Here is a 14,701-nt window from a genome sequence, read left to right as displayed (position 1 = left end):
GGATGTCCTTATTAAGGACTTGGGCACCCTCCCCTTAATAGCTAGCTTTTGAGGGTGAGTTCTACTCCCGTCCCAAGAGAACACAAGACCTTCTTAGTTAGCATTAGAACCCTCTGACCAGTAAGTAATTGTACTCATTTACCCACAAATTCTTCAAGATACTACTACCTTTTCCAACACTTGAAAATGCACCCATAAGAGAAAGAAAAAAAGGAGAGAAGTCCATGATTCAACTTACAATACCTCCAACTTGCACACTGAAAATTCAATGAAATTCTCACAAATGAATTGCATTCCAATAGAGATCAATCTCAGCATGTTGATAGGGAGATATCACACACCAAGCTTCATACTTTGGCCCCTTGTAGCTGACTAACATGCCTTAACTCATCTATGTTCCACAGACTGTCTACAACATCAACCCAATTGCTCTCTGTCATGGAGGAGCAATCATGGAACGGATAGTTGAAGTCTGGTACAGAAATGGATGTTAGGTTTAAAGCCTCCATATCAAGGTTTCTCTCAGTATAGTCGTCCATTATAGATGGGTTATAAAAGATGTTGCCAAAGGCATGAGGACTAGTTGAGAATTCTGAAATTTCAAGGACTTGATTTAATTCCATGGGATCAGAGGATATGCTGAGGCTACAGTCCTCTGAATGGGAATTCTCAAAACAATGGGAATTGTTGAGTGTGTTTTGTTCAATTGTGCTATGTGATTCTGGTGAGGATGCCTGAGAGGCTTGGTTGGATGGAGTTGGGGTAGACTCTAGAGGTATAATGGATGAACAAGATTCCATCTTTTGAAGCAATGTTGGCATCCAAATGCAACGGATTGCATCGCGAAATCTCGAGCTGTTTGCATCGACGTTTAGTTGCCGTGCGTGTTTCTGAACTCTCGTTCGCCAGTAGTTCTTTATGTCATTATCTGTTCTTCCAGGAAAATGCTGTGCAATCCTAGACCACCTAGAAACCCAAAGAAAATGAAGTTCACATCCTTATTATAAAAACAATTGTAGGATTCTGATGAAATCAGGCTCAGATTAGCAAATTATGTGATATGGAAGATCTATGCTTTGATCTTGCGTGAATTTGTGAGATGATTAACATGATTGGTAATTTCTTATAGTGTCATTGTTTACATCTTGACTACTACTGACTAATCCCTAACCCGTAATTCGTTTAAGTAACATGAGAACAAACGAATGTCTACTTTTAGAATAACAACAAACATCAAATGAAAATTAACTACAATTAAAACTTGGGTAAAAGTAGTTTTCAATTAGTGATGACATTTTTAGAGTTTCAAAGCTCTACCATGCTTAATTTTACTGATCATTGTTCTAAGTTATCTAATTTTTCTGTTACATTTATCGACTCCTTGCGTTCTTGGCACGAATAAATGTAACAAAAAATTAATACGAGTCCTAGGAGTATTTACATGTTGAAAGGGAATTAAGGATAGCTACCTGTTTCCCCATTTGGAATGGAGTTCAAGAATCAATAGCTGTTCTTCATGTGAAAGTCTCCCGCGCTTCACGTCTGGCTTCAAGTAATTCAGCCATCTCAATCTGCAACTTTTGCCAGTTCTTTTCAATCCTGCCAATAAAATAAAAGGAACCCATGAGAGGAGACAATGGATGTGCTTAAATCCTACACCTCTCATTAAAATCTCTTATCAAGAGGGTTCTTTGGAGCTTACCTGAACATCTGGCTAACAGATTCCAATGGCCTTCATCATGACAAGCAATGTAATGAATGAGAATATTATCTTCTTCATGAGTCCATGGCCCTTTTCTCAGCTCATTATCTTCATCTTGTATGCATTCCCTCTTAGTAAGAGCAGACATTCCCACTAAAAAACATTCAAGACACCCAAACCCAAAAAAGTATGTAGAATTTAGGGTCCTGAAGTTCAAGTAGTGACACTAACATGCCAATATTTATGGACTTCTAACATTGCAAACCTCCCAGCATTAGTATGAATGTGACTAGGTAGCTAAAAGTAAATCCACTGGAGTTTGCACAGATTCCATCAGTTTTTGGCCTTTAAAAAATCAAAATTGAATTTTCTTGAGATAATCTCAGAGACCCAATTGGCTAAAGAGAGTGGAAAGGTGGATTCATGAAAGTGAAACCCGGGTTTTATGGGGAATGGGTCATTAATGTTCTTAGGCTTCTAGATTACATTATTGTAAAACTTGTTTGACTTAACAAAAGCATCCTAATATTTTAAGGAAAGTGGTCTTAGCACAACCTTGTTTTGATAATTGCATGAACCCATCTTGTCTTTTATTATTTAAAGAGCTGTCAAAGGTTATTACAGTTCCCAGAAAAGCTCTCACAAACCAATTATAAATGAAAAGTCAAGCTGAGTTTGTGCAATTATTAAAACATGGTTGTGCTGATATCATTTCCTATACAGTCCTATTCCTCCATAGCCATCAAATTAAGAGACGGACAAAGAAGTATAACAAACGTCCAATTTAATGCTTAAATTAGTCAGTGCAGCTAAATTAAGAGACGGACTCAAGGGTAGTGTTCCCACTGTTTGTCAATAGGTGTGTGAACATGTAAAAATAAAGAGTAAAATTATTTGTGTTGTCAGATTCAGAGAAAGGGCTGGGTGGTGATGATTGAGGATTGAAAAGGGGGATGATTTTAGTTTCAGAGAGTGGAAATGAGGACTCTGTGGATGAGCATGCAAGGATATGATAGGCAATTATCGATGAAGATAGCCTTTGGTTGTTTTGTGAGAAAGGAAGGAGTGCCATTTTGGGTGCGAAATTCTATCTTTCATGGGTTGATGCTTTTTCCAATAACTGTTTTGAGTATAAAAGGGATACCCACTCCACAGAGGGAGCCACAGAAATTCTGTCTTGTTCTATATGCCTACAATAATTGTGATGATGATGCTGATATGACCATAGTAACAAAGATAGGTTCTTTTTTTCCTTCTGGGGCATAATAGTGTAATGACAATCCTAACAAAAATTGTGTTGTGAAGTGATTAGGGGTGCAACTTGGGTCGGGCTCAACCGGAACCTAACTGTTCAACCCAATTTCACCTTAGGTTGGGTTCGTTTAGGATTGGGAAAAACAAACTTGATTAGAGTACGAGTTGTGATTGATTCTTTGTGAACCTATCTTTGTTATTAGTATAATGATATGGCAACCGAGTTGGGAACAAAGAATGGAACCGAACAAATAGCCTCTTGCACGTTAATAATAACTTTACTCAACTCAACTCAACTAAGCCTTTGTCTCAAACTAGTTGGGGTCGGCTAATGAATCCTTTAGAAAATTTTCATGAAGGTGAAAGGATCTACCTGACTCAAATTGACTAAGTCTACTCCTGACACTAGTTGGGTTCGTCTACATTGATCATTTTCTTCCGATTTATCATATCCAAGGTCATGTTCTCTGTTACGTTCCTAGCCCTCAAGTCTTTCCTCATTGTTTCTATTGAAGTTGTTTTCGGTCTGCCCCTACCTCTTTTTACTCCATCAACTTGGCACGAGTCACTTCTTCTCAATGTTAACAATAACTTTGATGGAAAAAAAAAACAATTGGAAAAAAAAAAAACAAGAGAACCTGAGTTCGAGGCCCTTTGTTTTGAATTTTGAGGATCAATTTTGAGTACAAACCTGATTTTTGGCAAAGATGAGGCCTTGTTACTTTTGCAAATATCTGTACTTGTGAAAACTTTCCACTTTCGGTTTCCATAGCCAAAAGGTCCCTCCACTGGATGTCCAGACTATTTTGTGAATAGCTTGCTTTCAGAAGTTGAATGAACAATTGAGATGAATAGTTTCAAAACTCTCCAGTGTCATCATGGTCTCCCATGAGTCAACTCTCTTTTACATGGAACACGTTCTTGTTCGAGTCCGCGTTTTATCCTACTAAGTTTTTTTTTAACCCCGGAATTTATCTAGGAATCTGGGGCGGTACCATAAATCTTATAAATAAGCATAAAAGATACAAGATGACATAAAACCTTGCCTCTAACCTGATGCAGACCGCAGGGAGTTGAACAAGTCTTTGATTTTTTTTTTTTATCATTTTATTTTTAGTATTTTTAGGGCATCAAATCTTGTTTTTTGGCCTGATTGTAGTGTTTTTAGAAAAAAATTCGACTACCTATCAAAAGAGCCTGAAATTACCCAATTTGGACTTAATTTGACTAAGTTATAGGCATATTTTACAGAAGGGAAATGATATTTACGCCCCTTTTATCACCATGGACACCCATTTGCCACTGCACTTTGCAATCAAAGCCACTAGATTTTTCTGAGATACAGTACATTAGCCCCCCTTTTGCCATTGATACACTGACGCTGGGTGTCCCTCGTGATCAAAAGGGGGTAGATTACCGGATAATTATTTTAGGAATATTTTAGTCACGATGACTAGCTATGACTTTTCATGGGTCACGAAAGATTGAATGAACTATTTACCTAATACAATCACTGTACTTTACACGGGTCATAAAAGAGACTAGACATGATCCCCACACGAGCTGTATAATTTAGTCGACGAGACCTTTCCTCTGTGAACTAAAGCAGCATCCGATGAATGATTGAACTTATGACAGGAAATGACACTCCCATCACTATGAAACAAGCACGGCCCATCTCCATCCGAAACACCTCCCCCATCAATAATTGCCTGTCAAATAATCACTTTCCCTGTTCAAACGAACGGATCCGATTAAGGAAGGAGCATAAAAGTGACTTTCTTTTTAGTCCCTGATTGGTTTGGATATTGAGAACCTTCCAAAACTGATTATTGGACCAATTTCCACGTAAAAATAGGGGTGCAACTCGGGTTCGGGTCGGGGGCGGACCTAAGAATTTACACTGGGGGCGACTAATTTGCACTCGCCTGCATTGGTCATTGGGGGGCCATGGCGACTAAACTAGCTAAGCATACATGTATAGCCAGCCATGCACCATAAAAGAGAATTTGCTAGTCATTGGGGGCCATGGCCCTCTCATGCTATATGGGCCTCTGCCCCTGGTAAGGTTGAGTTCGGGTCTGATTCGGGTTGAAGGCTTGGGCAACACGACCCGAGTGAAATCCGACATTTTTAATCATTTTTATTTTTATTAAGCATAAAAACTCGGGTTGAGTCGGGTTGAACCTTATTCAATTTGGAAAAAAACTGAAAAAGGGTTCCACGGGTCATGTCAGGTTGGAACTCGAGTCTGGTCGGGTGGAGTAAATGATAACTCGGATTGGGTTCGGGTTCGGGTTGGCCTCAAGCCGACCCGAGTTGCACCCGTGAAAAATAAGCCATGTAAGAAAGGGCGCCACTTATCAAAATAAGGGATTGTCAAAATCATTTGCCAAGTATTGTTCAATTACCAGCCCCATTTTACTCAATGTGGACGAAATTTCAGAATCCGATCCCGCTCTCTCCCAATCTGTAAAAAAGCTGCCGATTGAGAGACAGAAACGAAGATCTTGCAAGGTATCAATCTATGAATCTCTTCTTTTGCTTCATATTCGTTTTGGTCTTTGTTTATGATTCTGTTTCTTTTCCTTTTCATTCATAGGTGAAACGAAGAATCCGAGTTGTTTCTTATTGTAGAGTAGAATTAGGGTTTTGTCTTTAAGATCTGTTATGTGATGCATTTTTTTGTGATTTTTCTATTTTCTTTTATCCATATGGCAAGTTTTATTTCTGACGAGATTTCTAGCTGTTCTGAAAATTGTATTCTATGTTTTCTTTCGATTTTTTCAGTGGTTTTGGTGTTTCATTGGCATCAAACATCAAATAGTGTAACCTTCTTAGAGCAAACTTGAAAATAATATATGTTATGGATGATTGTTTGGTTCAAATTGAGTCATTTTTTGAAGGAGGGTCATGGTGTTAGTTTAATAGTTTTACTTATTTCAATGTTTCATACTGGGTGTCAGGCTTGATTAGATATTGTTTTCGCAATGTGTCTCGGTAAATTGTGCTGAAAAGCTGAAATTAAAAGTGGTTTTTCGATGCTATGAAGTTGTGATTGGACAGAGATCTAACCTTTGAAAGTATAAGCTCTTGCGTCTCCATATGGAGAACGTTGAGACTTGAGAAAGGTAGACTAGTGGCATTGCTTGGGTACACGGTAGAGTAGTTCCCCACCAATTATTTGGGATTGCCTTGGGCGAAGGGAGGCCGAAGAGAAGGATATGGGATCCGATCATTGAGAGGATGGAGAAAAGGTTATCTTGGAAGTGAAACCTGATCTCTCTCGGGGCTAGGATCACTTTGATTAAAGTGCTAGCCCATATTCTAATCTACTACTTCTCTTTGTTTAGATGTATGGGGGTGGGTGGGGGGTGTGGGGGGGTTGTTATGTTATCTCTTACTTCAGACCCTTAAATCATTCTTTTTCGATGTCCAGGATGTTGGAATTATAAGCGCAAGCATATCAAGGCACACGTTATTAAAGGGCTTGTATGTTGCATCTTGAAGATCATAGTGGAGAAAGCAATAACAGAAGAACACAAAAAGGCCAAAGAAATGTTCTCATTGTTTTATGGACTTTGGAAGTATCTTGTCAGTAAGACAGAGTTCCATGTTCTTATTCTTGGAATCGACAAAGCTGGAAAAACAGTAATCTGCTTTCTGTTTTTTTCTTTTACTTTCTCTCTCAAATATCCATGCATTCCTTATTTAGTTTTATATTGCAATTCTACTTAGTTCTTTGGATTTATGTGTTGAATTCTACTTCAGTTAACTTTCTTGTCATGCAATCCATAAACTTTCCGTATATCATAGTATTCCTTTGGTCAGAAGTGTTAGAAATATTATTTCATTCTTATTTGGTTTTATTTGCAATTTTGAGATCTGTATTATGTCAGATATGTATCTACTGGCTGTGCTCTTTAGACCTTCATTTTACCTGTGCATACAGACATGGTAGCATGCTTGCCTATTCTCATAGATGTGTTATGTTTTTTTTTTTTTTTGAAATGGAATACATGCATTATGTCTGTGGGTTCTTTATCCCTCCATTTTACCTGTGTGCATGTAAGACTGCTGGCCTTTTGTTTCTTGTTGTGGTATCTGTGTGACATCATGGAATCCTAGATATGCCTCAAAATTAAACTGCTTGACATTGTTGAGAATCCCATCATCCATACATCTTTTTTTAAAACATTGAAACTTCAAAGTCCAATTTTTCAATAAACACATGCAAATTTCTTATTTTTACAAACCAAAAAGTCCCCACAAACCATCCCATACGCCCATCCATTTGGGATGAACCATTTCAACAATATCATCAAGAAAGTGCTGACAAAGAAAAGGGTAAGAAGAGAAGACCAATTGGTTGGTTTTGAATATACGTTACTTATACAAACTGAAGCCATAGACAAACAATGAATACAGCCAGACTCACCGGATAAGTCTGAACATTGCTGCTCTAAATTTTAGAGAGGATCTCCCATTGCGGCCTCAATCGCTCGACATTGGAGAAAGCCATTGGGAGAAATCCATATGAAAGTGTAAAAACTATCTTTAATATGAAGAACTTAGATAGAGATGAGAGAAGATATGACATTTTGAAGGAGTGTAAATTCAGTTCTATCTTCATTAATCAATAATCCATATTACAAGTCCTATTTGAATGGGGTGCGTCAAAATTAGGGGTCCAACTTGGGTCGGGTCTGTTTGAGCTTTTGCTAAAAAATGAATTGGAATCAACCTGAACCTGACCCTATTTTAAGGTAAAAGCTCAACATGAATTCCCCAAAATCGACCCAAGTTGCACCCCAAGTCAAAATGACTAAAATACCTCTGAAAAATAGCATGACCACTTCTAACACTACCACCTCAAGCTAACATGATCCTTAAGATGTGCTAAGCTTCTATACTAGATGGCGATGGTGGCATATTGTATGCCATTCGGTAAAAACATATACAGTTTGTTCCTGACTTGTACCAAATCAGGAGAGACATCACCTCTCTCTACCTTCTAATGAATAAAGTGATCGTCGATCTTGACATGCTGAGTCATAGCGTGGAAGACTAGATTTTGTGACAATTTGATGGAACTTTAGCTGTCACAATACAAGACGTGGGCATCTGACATGAGATGGAGCTCCTATAGAAGGCGTCTCAACCATGTAAACTCTGCAGTAGTTGTTACCATTACTTGATCGAGCCATTGTCTTTTGTTTTTTAGTACTACATGAGATCGGAATGATTCATCAATATGCATTGTTTGACCTGTGTGTGTCAGGGTTCCCAACTCAATCTGTAGATCAGAATGATTCATCAATATGCAGTATTTGACCCGTGTGTGTCAGGGTTCCCAATTCAATCTGTATCTAAGTTTCCACATATCTTTACTCTCATTTCTTTCACTAGCTTTGTAGTGTTTAAGTACTGACAGACTTGATTCACAGCGTACGTAATGTTTGGACTGATGAGAATAAGGTATTGCAGAAGTCCCACTAAGCTTTGATAAGTATGTTGATCCTTAACCTTGTTTTTTTTTTTTGGCACTGCGTTTTTTATTATAACAGCAAAGATATCCACAGGTTTGCAACTCATTTTGCAGAACCAATCAAGTAAATCTAGTGTATACTTTCTTTGGGACAGTCACATCCCATCTTTGGATCCCTCCGTTTCTACCCAAAGGAATTAGCAGATGTCCCAATGCCTTCATGTCAAAGGATTCTCTCTAGTTGTTTTCGACTCTGTATGCCAACACTATTGCTTCCTATGATAATGATGTCAACATATGCCAAAACCTATACAAGCCCTGACCGTGTATGCTTAACAAACAAAGAATTGTCATATTTACTTCTCACATACCCACTGTGTCTAAGCACCTGATGAAATTTGTAAAACCACACTTTGGGTGCCTGTTTGATCTCATAAATCACCTTCTTGAGTTTCCACACCTTAGTTATGATTATAAATACTGTTTCGGTGGGCGTTTTGTTTTACTCACTAGAATGGAACATACTGTTTCGTAAAAGACACTACGACCGATGAATGTTTTAATAATTATAAAAAAATAATATATATATATATATATATTGAAAAATATAAAAACCATTATATCAACCAAATTTAATAAAACGATACATATAACCATTATATCAACCAAATTTAATAAAACGATACATATAACCATTATATCAACCAAATTTAATAAAACGATACATATTACTACTTAAGACATTTACCATAGACATGAAATTGGCTCTTGATGGGCCTAATTAATATCAAATGTAATGCAAAACATCAATAAAACTCATCATTCATATTACCAAATACCAACTATAAATATTACAAGTATGAATACAACTCAACTCAACTAAGCCTTTTTCCCAAACTAGTTGGGGCCAGCATTACGAGTATGAATCAAGTTTAAAATTGTTAAATCTCTCATCTCTCATCTCCTACTCATAAGCCAGATCATCGTAATGGTACACCTCGACATCAAGAGGTTGCTATATGAAAGGTACACAGCGCAACTTGTTCTGTATGATTTAGAGTCCTGAGAGTATATATTGGGATCAATGTGGGCATATAAAATAAGGATGTAATTTGAGGGTTGGTTGAGAAATTTAAGGAGTAATCTAGTTTCTCAGGGTTTCATAATTCGTAGTATAGGCTGCATGGCTGCTATTAAAAGCTTGAGCCTTCCAAGGCTAGGTGTCAAAAATGTATTTTTGCAAAGTTTATTGATAAGAGACTCTGCATGCAGCAATCTCAAAGATTTGAAGGCTGTTGCAAATTGAATGGGGATTACCAAGAAAGATTTAAAAAAAGAAATTATATATTCTTATGGCTTTGCTGTGATAGATTACCCTATTAAATATGTTTTGCCACTATGTTACTTCATGTGTACTCATTTTGACATCTTTAAAACTGTAGACATTGTTGGAGAAGTTGAAGGCATTGTACTCAAACTTGGACGGTCTCCCCCCTGATCGTATTATTCCAACAGTTGGGCTTAACATTGGTCGTATTGAAGCATCGAACACGAAACTTGTGTTTTGGGACCTAGGAGGGCAGGTATGCAAACTGTTTTACCCATCAGTTTAATTTGCTGCATCCCTCTGAGGGGTCGGTGAATTTTAAATTTTCTGTTAAAAATAAATAAATCCGTTCAATTTGCTGCATTTTGGTGTGGAAAGTTTTGAACTAAAACGCAGAACTTAAATTGTGGAGACGTCATGCTCCACCCCAAAATTTATCCATTGTTATGCCTAGAATGAACTGTTTGTATTTTTTCAAAAAACAAAAAAGAATGAACCATTTGTGTCTCTTTCTTCTATAATGACACATCAAATGCTAAAAATCTATCTACCTTCGACATGGACACTTGTGTCAGTCAAAGACAAACCTGAGATATATGATAGAGGTATTGTGGAAACTGAATACACCATACTTTATATGTAAGTCAATCAGGCTAATTGATCATTTGGTTCAATTATTGAAAAAATGAATGCTCAAATATGGTAACATGTAATATATAACCAGTTCGCTTTGTATCTTATAGCAAGATAATTGATCTACCTACTATCTTTCCTCAAAATGGGTATTTAATATAAAATGCTAGTACTAGCAAAGCTATAAAAAACTAAGATGCAGTTTAGACCTTTCTATGATAAAAAAAAAACATTTCTAATCATGTGCCCGCTCAACTGCATCTACAACCTGCTATGTGGCGACTATTACTCAGATTCAGCTCCAAAACATGTAATAAAATTAGGAGTGTCAGTACAGCATTGAATTTCTAAAATTGTTCTCTGTTTGTGTGGTTAGTTGGTACAGTCAGTATGGTATGGATTCATTGTCATGTTGCACTACTTGTGGAATGTACTTGGTACAATAGGGTATGCAGATTGTGAGTAGACCAAAAAAAGGAATTTATTCTTGTTTGCACAGTACTCTCTCAAGCATTAACCAAACTTTCTAGGTGTGTGGCTTTAAATTTCAACCAAAAATTTTCATTTCGGCCGAAATATTTCGATTTCCATTGCGACCAAAACGAAATCCACTGGGATTCAAAAAACACCTTTTGAAATTTCATTTCGATTTTCTGAAATGAAATATCAGGATTTCATTAATGTTTCGGTCGAAATATGTGAAACAGGCAATTTTTCAGTTAATAAGGCAAACTTTCGGTCTAAATGTTCAAACGAAACGTGGACAAAATCAACTTCACTCGCAAAAAAGAGAAGATTCCTTTAAGATATTTAAAAAAGTCAAAAAAGGAAAAAGAAAACCAGTGGTAAGAATCTTACATGGATTTTGGCGGTGATTTCTTACCGAAATGTTTTCGTGATTTTACAAGATTTCGGCTGAAATTTCATACTGAAACCGAAATTTCTATTTCGCTGATTACCAAAACTGACACCGAGTGCAAGTTTTGGGCATGCAACAATAATAGTATAATTCCCGAGTTTGGAAATTGACACTCTTAACAGCATTTTAGCCCATTTGTTGGGTAAATGATAAACTGTCCCACTGTCAAGCATCAGCTTACGCAATATTCAATGTCAAGTGATTTTGATCATTGTCGCAAATATTTGCCTCGGAATTTTTTTGAGAAATGTATTTCTCGGGAGATTTTAGATATTTTTTTTGTTACTTTCAGGTTTATATTGGAAAATAGAATAATATGGAGTTTAGTTGGTTAGCTACCTCTCATTTTATTGTAGGATTCTTCCTATTTGTGGGTCATTTTAAAATCTCGGGATTATTTCAAGATTTTATTGTTTTATCAAAATGCCGGGATAAAATCACAACAGTTTGAAAAAGTTGGAGATATTTGTGACTATGGTTTTGACACTGGTCCAAAGAGATCACCACTGAATCTAGACTACCTTTTTTTTTTCTTTTTTGGAATAGCAAACATAGCCTATCCTATCAACTTAGGTTGGGACAAGGTGGCAGGACTAGTGCCCAGATAACTTGCTTTTCAAGTGGCAGTTATGGTTGCTTATTATAAGTTAATGATATCTTTTGAAGCTTTGGGGTTTTACGACTTGCTTAAGGTGATTATGAAATTTACGTGGCAGGTTGGCCTTCGCACCATATGGGAGAAGTATTATGAGGAGGCACATGCTCTAGTATATGTAATTGATGCTGCTTGCCCATCACGATTTGAAGATTCAAAGTCGGCCTTGGGTTAGTAATGTAAACTTTCTGATTTGATGGGAAATCAGTTCTATAATGATGATATTGGCCTAGTTTTGTGACAGGATGACCATATTAATAAATTTCGTTCTTGGAAAATATTAGATTTGATGTTTTGATGTTGGCCTGATGCCTTGAATTTACTCATCAGAGAAACTACTTCGGCATGAAGATTTGCAAGGAGCCCCCCTTTTGATATTGGCAAACAAGCAGGTGATATCGTCTTTTCCGTTTGTTGCTTTGAGACCCAAATAAAATGTTAGGTAAAACCACATTTTTAAGAATTAGCGTGCTAGTATAAGCAGAAAATCGGGATTGGCATATCATGCTGTAGGTGGAGTGATTGTTGATATTGGAATTTTGAACTGTTAAAACCGACGAAAAGGAAAAACAATGTATTTTGGAGCTATCGGTTTTACCTTGGATACTTGAACTTCTTTTCCTTCCATTTTTTATCACCTTAATTTAGCATATATTTATTTTCTTTTTCTGGGATGGATGAGCTATGGACCCTAACTGGTTCCTTGATTATGCATTTGTTATTATCCATTATCAATGCCTGCATATTAATAGATTTGATAGCAGGATCTTGCTGGTGCTGTATCATCCGAAGAACTTGCCAGATATTTAGATCTGAAAGAGTTAGATGAAAGGTTATACATGTTTGAAGCTGTTTCTGCATATGAAGGGTAAGTAGAGTTACATAAATTTTGCTACTTCCCTTAGAATCCATACCTCCTTTCCCCTAAACCCAAAAACTCTAAACCCTTACCGTTAAAAAAAAACCCTAAATTTCGAAACCCCACCCTATGCTGTGTGATTTCTTGAAAATGAAGGTGTTTTTTGCAGGATGGGTATTAAAGAGGGTATAGATTGGTTAGTGGATGTTATGGAGAGAAGCAAGCGCACAGAAACATTAAGAATCCGTGCAGGTGTGGCTGGCCGCGTATCAGCTTAGACAGAGTGGTTTTAAGGACGCTATTTAGCCACTCTCAAGATCCAGGATTTTTTTTTTCAGTAGAAGATCTCATGGGGTAAATCAATCTGAACGGACAATCGATGTCGATGTGTATCAAGTCGTGGGTATAATTTCTTTCCTTGTGGCTGGCTTCAACATGTTGCCACATTTGATCAGAACTGTATTTTGTCTTGAAATCTGGGTTGGACTTGTAGATCACAAGATCATTCCTTTTTTTCTACTTTTTCATGATCAATAACAAATTTTATTGAAGGAGAAAATGTATATAGACCAATTTTGAGCATTAAACAAGCATAATTTGAATCGAAATATGAACAATGATTTATGTGTCTACTGCATGCTGACATCATCCTTCGAATCCCTCTGAGTGTATATGATAAACTATAACCTGGAATTTATCTCATAAAGTCGATAATCACATGATCTCAAGTTAATGACATTAACAGTTGTTGCAATGGGAAAAGGTTTGTTGACTTGTTGGCATGGGTATTATGTTTTGATTTGGTTCAACTTATGCTGATTATTCAGGAATAATTAAGCTCTGTTTTATATACTTCAGATTATAAAGAAGACAAATCCAAGGGCTCAGCTCCATTTGCACCTTGTGTGGTGAACACGAGAGTGCGTGAATGCCGATAGCCAACCATCTATTCAGGTTTTAGAGAAACAGAGTCAGCACCTACATCTTTCACATGAGTTTGGGCTTGCATTGGAGCATAAGGTTTCAATGTGTTTTGTTCTAGGAGAAAGGATAAAACCAATTTAAATGAGACACTTTGCAAAGAAAGTAAAACTGATGTTTCTGACCTACATGAGATGTAAATAAAGGAGAAGCAAAAGAAAGAACAAAGCACTTGAATTGCCACGATTATGAGATGAGAAGAGCCCACAAGATTGCACCCATCTGATTCCTTTAGAATTGAAGTTTAGTCCCTTGAAATTTTAAAGGTATGAACTGTTCAATTGAGGAGAATTGATCTAAAATTAACTTTCAGATTGGAATTCCTTTCAAATCATAGTGGGATGTACAGAACCCTGATATCTGAACTTCATCTCTCAGAGGAATGAAGTTCAGAAAAATTAGATAATTGAAGACAAAATGCCTAAACTAATGAAGGGGAAAATTCTACCTTCCCTCCTAAAGTTGACCAATAAAATAAAGTTGTTCTTTGCAACTTAACTTGAAGTGAAGGTTTCTCCGAGAAATTTGAAGAGAAGATGTTTGAATTGATCCAATTATATGCGGTCAAAAATTTATGATAAAACCGCTCAAAATTCAATGTGGGACTAAAAACCAGATTCCTTTGAATAAAAATCATGGGTTTAAATACAAATGGGTATGAAATGATTTCGTCATTTCGAGGAGTTTGAAAGATGGGGTAATTTTGAAAACATTTTTTGTCCTTATACCCTTATGGGACATTCCGGTCACCGGATATTGCTGGTTAATATTTTGAAAATTACTCTTCGAGTAAAGGTATTTTGGTCATTTTGTTAAAAGTCGGATTCCACTCCACGATTACAAGGCCTAATAGATAAATGGTCTAGATCATTGTACAAGTGGA

General features: G+C 36.8%; 2 protein-coding genes across 2 annotated transcripts; one reads left to right on the top strand and one right to left on the bottom strand.

Annotated features, from left to right (window-relative positions):
• Window positions 1-149: 149 nt before the first annotated feature.
• On the bottom strand, window positions 150-2,252 carry LOC143854427 (transcription factor MYB62-like). Its single transcript, XM_077364405.1, has 3 exons — window positions 1,703-2,252; window positions 1,470-1,599; window positions 150-966 (listed from the first exon to the last, which is right to left on the bottom strand). The coding sequence occupies exons 1-3, from the start codon at window positions 1,848-1,850 to the stop codon at window positions 348-350; spliced, it is 897 nt and encodes a 298-aa protein (XP_077220520.1). The 5' UTR covers window positions 1,851-2,252; the 3' UTR covers window positions 150-347.
• Window positions 2,253-5,317: 3,065 nt separating this feature from the next.
• On the top strand, window positions 5,318-13,469 carry LOC143854570 (uncharacterized). Its single transcript, XM_077364601.1, has 7 exons — window positions 5,318-5,473; window positions 6,396-6,607; window positions 9,887-10,027; window positions 12,040-12,148; window positions 12,309-12,370; window positions 12,743-12,846; window positions 13,007-13,469. Exons 2-7 carry the CDS (start codon window positions 6,515-6,517, stop codon window positions 13,113-13,115), a joined length of 618 nt encoding a protein of 205 aa, XP_077220716.1. The 5' UTR covers window positions 5,318-5,473; window positions 6,396-6,514; the 3' UTR covers window positions 13,116-13,469.
• The last annotated feature ends 1,232 nt before the right edge of the window (window positions 13,470-14,701 follow it).

Source organism: Tasmannia lanceolata, unplaced genomic scaffold (genome assembly GCF_043159265.1).
Source record: "Tasmannia lanceolata isolate RefF3 unplaced genomic scaffold, GAP_Taslan_0.1 ptg000020l, whole genome shotgun sequence".
Classification (NCBI taxonomy): domain Eukaryota; kingdom Viridiplantae; phylum Streptophyta; class Magnoliopsida; order Canellales; family Winteraceae; genus Tasmannia; species Tasmannia lanceolata.
The sequence above is the reverse complement of the archived record's forward strand: the minus strand, read 5'-3'. Positions and strand labels throughout refer to the sequence as shown.

Coding starts and splice junctions, on each gene's coding strand:
- LOC143854427 (XM_077364405.1), bottom strand. CDS start 1,850: ATGTCTGCTCTTACTAAGAGGGAATGCATACAAGATGAAGATAATGAG. Junction 1,600..1,702: donor TCTGTTAGCCAGATGTTCAG/GTAAGCTCCAAA, acceptor TTTTATTGGCAG/GATTGAAAAGAACTGGCAAA. Junction 967..1,469: donor CATTCCAAATGGGGAAACAG/GTAGCTATCCTT, acceptor TTGGGTTTCTAG/GTGGTCTAGGATTGCACAGC.
- LOC143854570 (XM_077364601.1), top strand. CDS start 6,515: ATGTTCTCATTGTTTTATGGACTTTGGAAGTATCTTGTCAGTAAGACA. Junction 12,149..12,308: donor AGATTCAAAGTCGGCCTTGG/GTTAGTAATGTA, acceptor TTTACTCATCAG/AGAAACTACTTCGGCATGAA. Junction 12,847..13,006: donor GCTGTTTCTGCATATGAAGG/GTAAGTAGAGTT, acceptor TGTTTTTTGCAG/GATGGGTATTAAAGAGGGTA.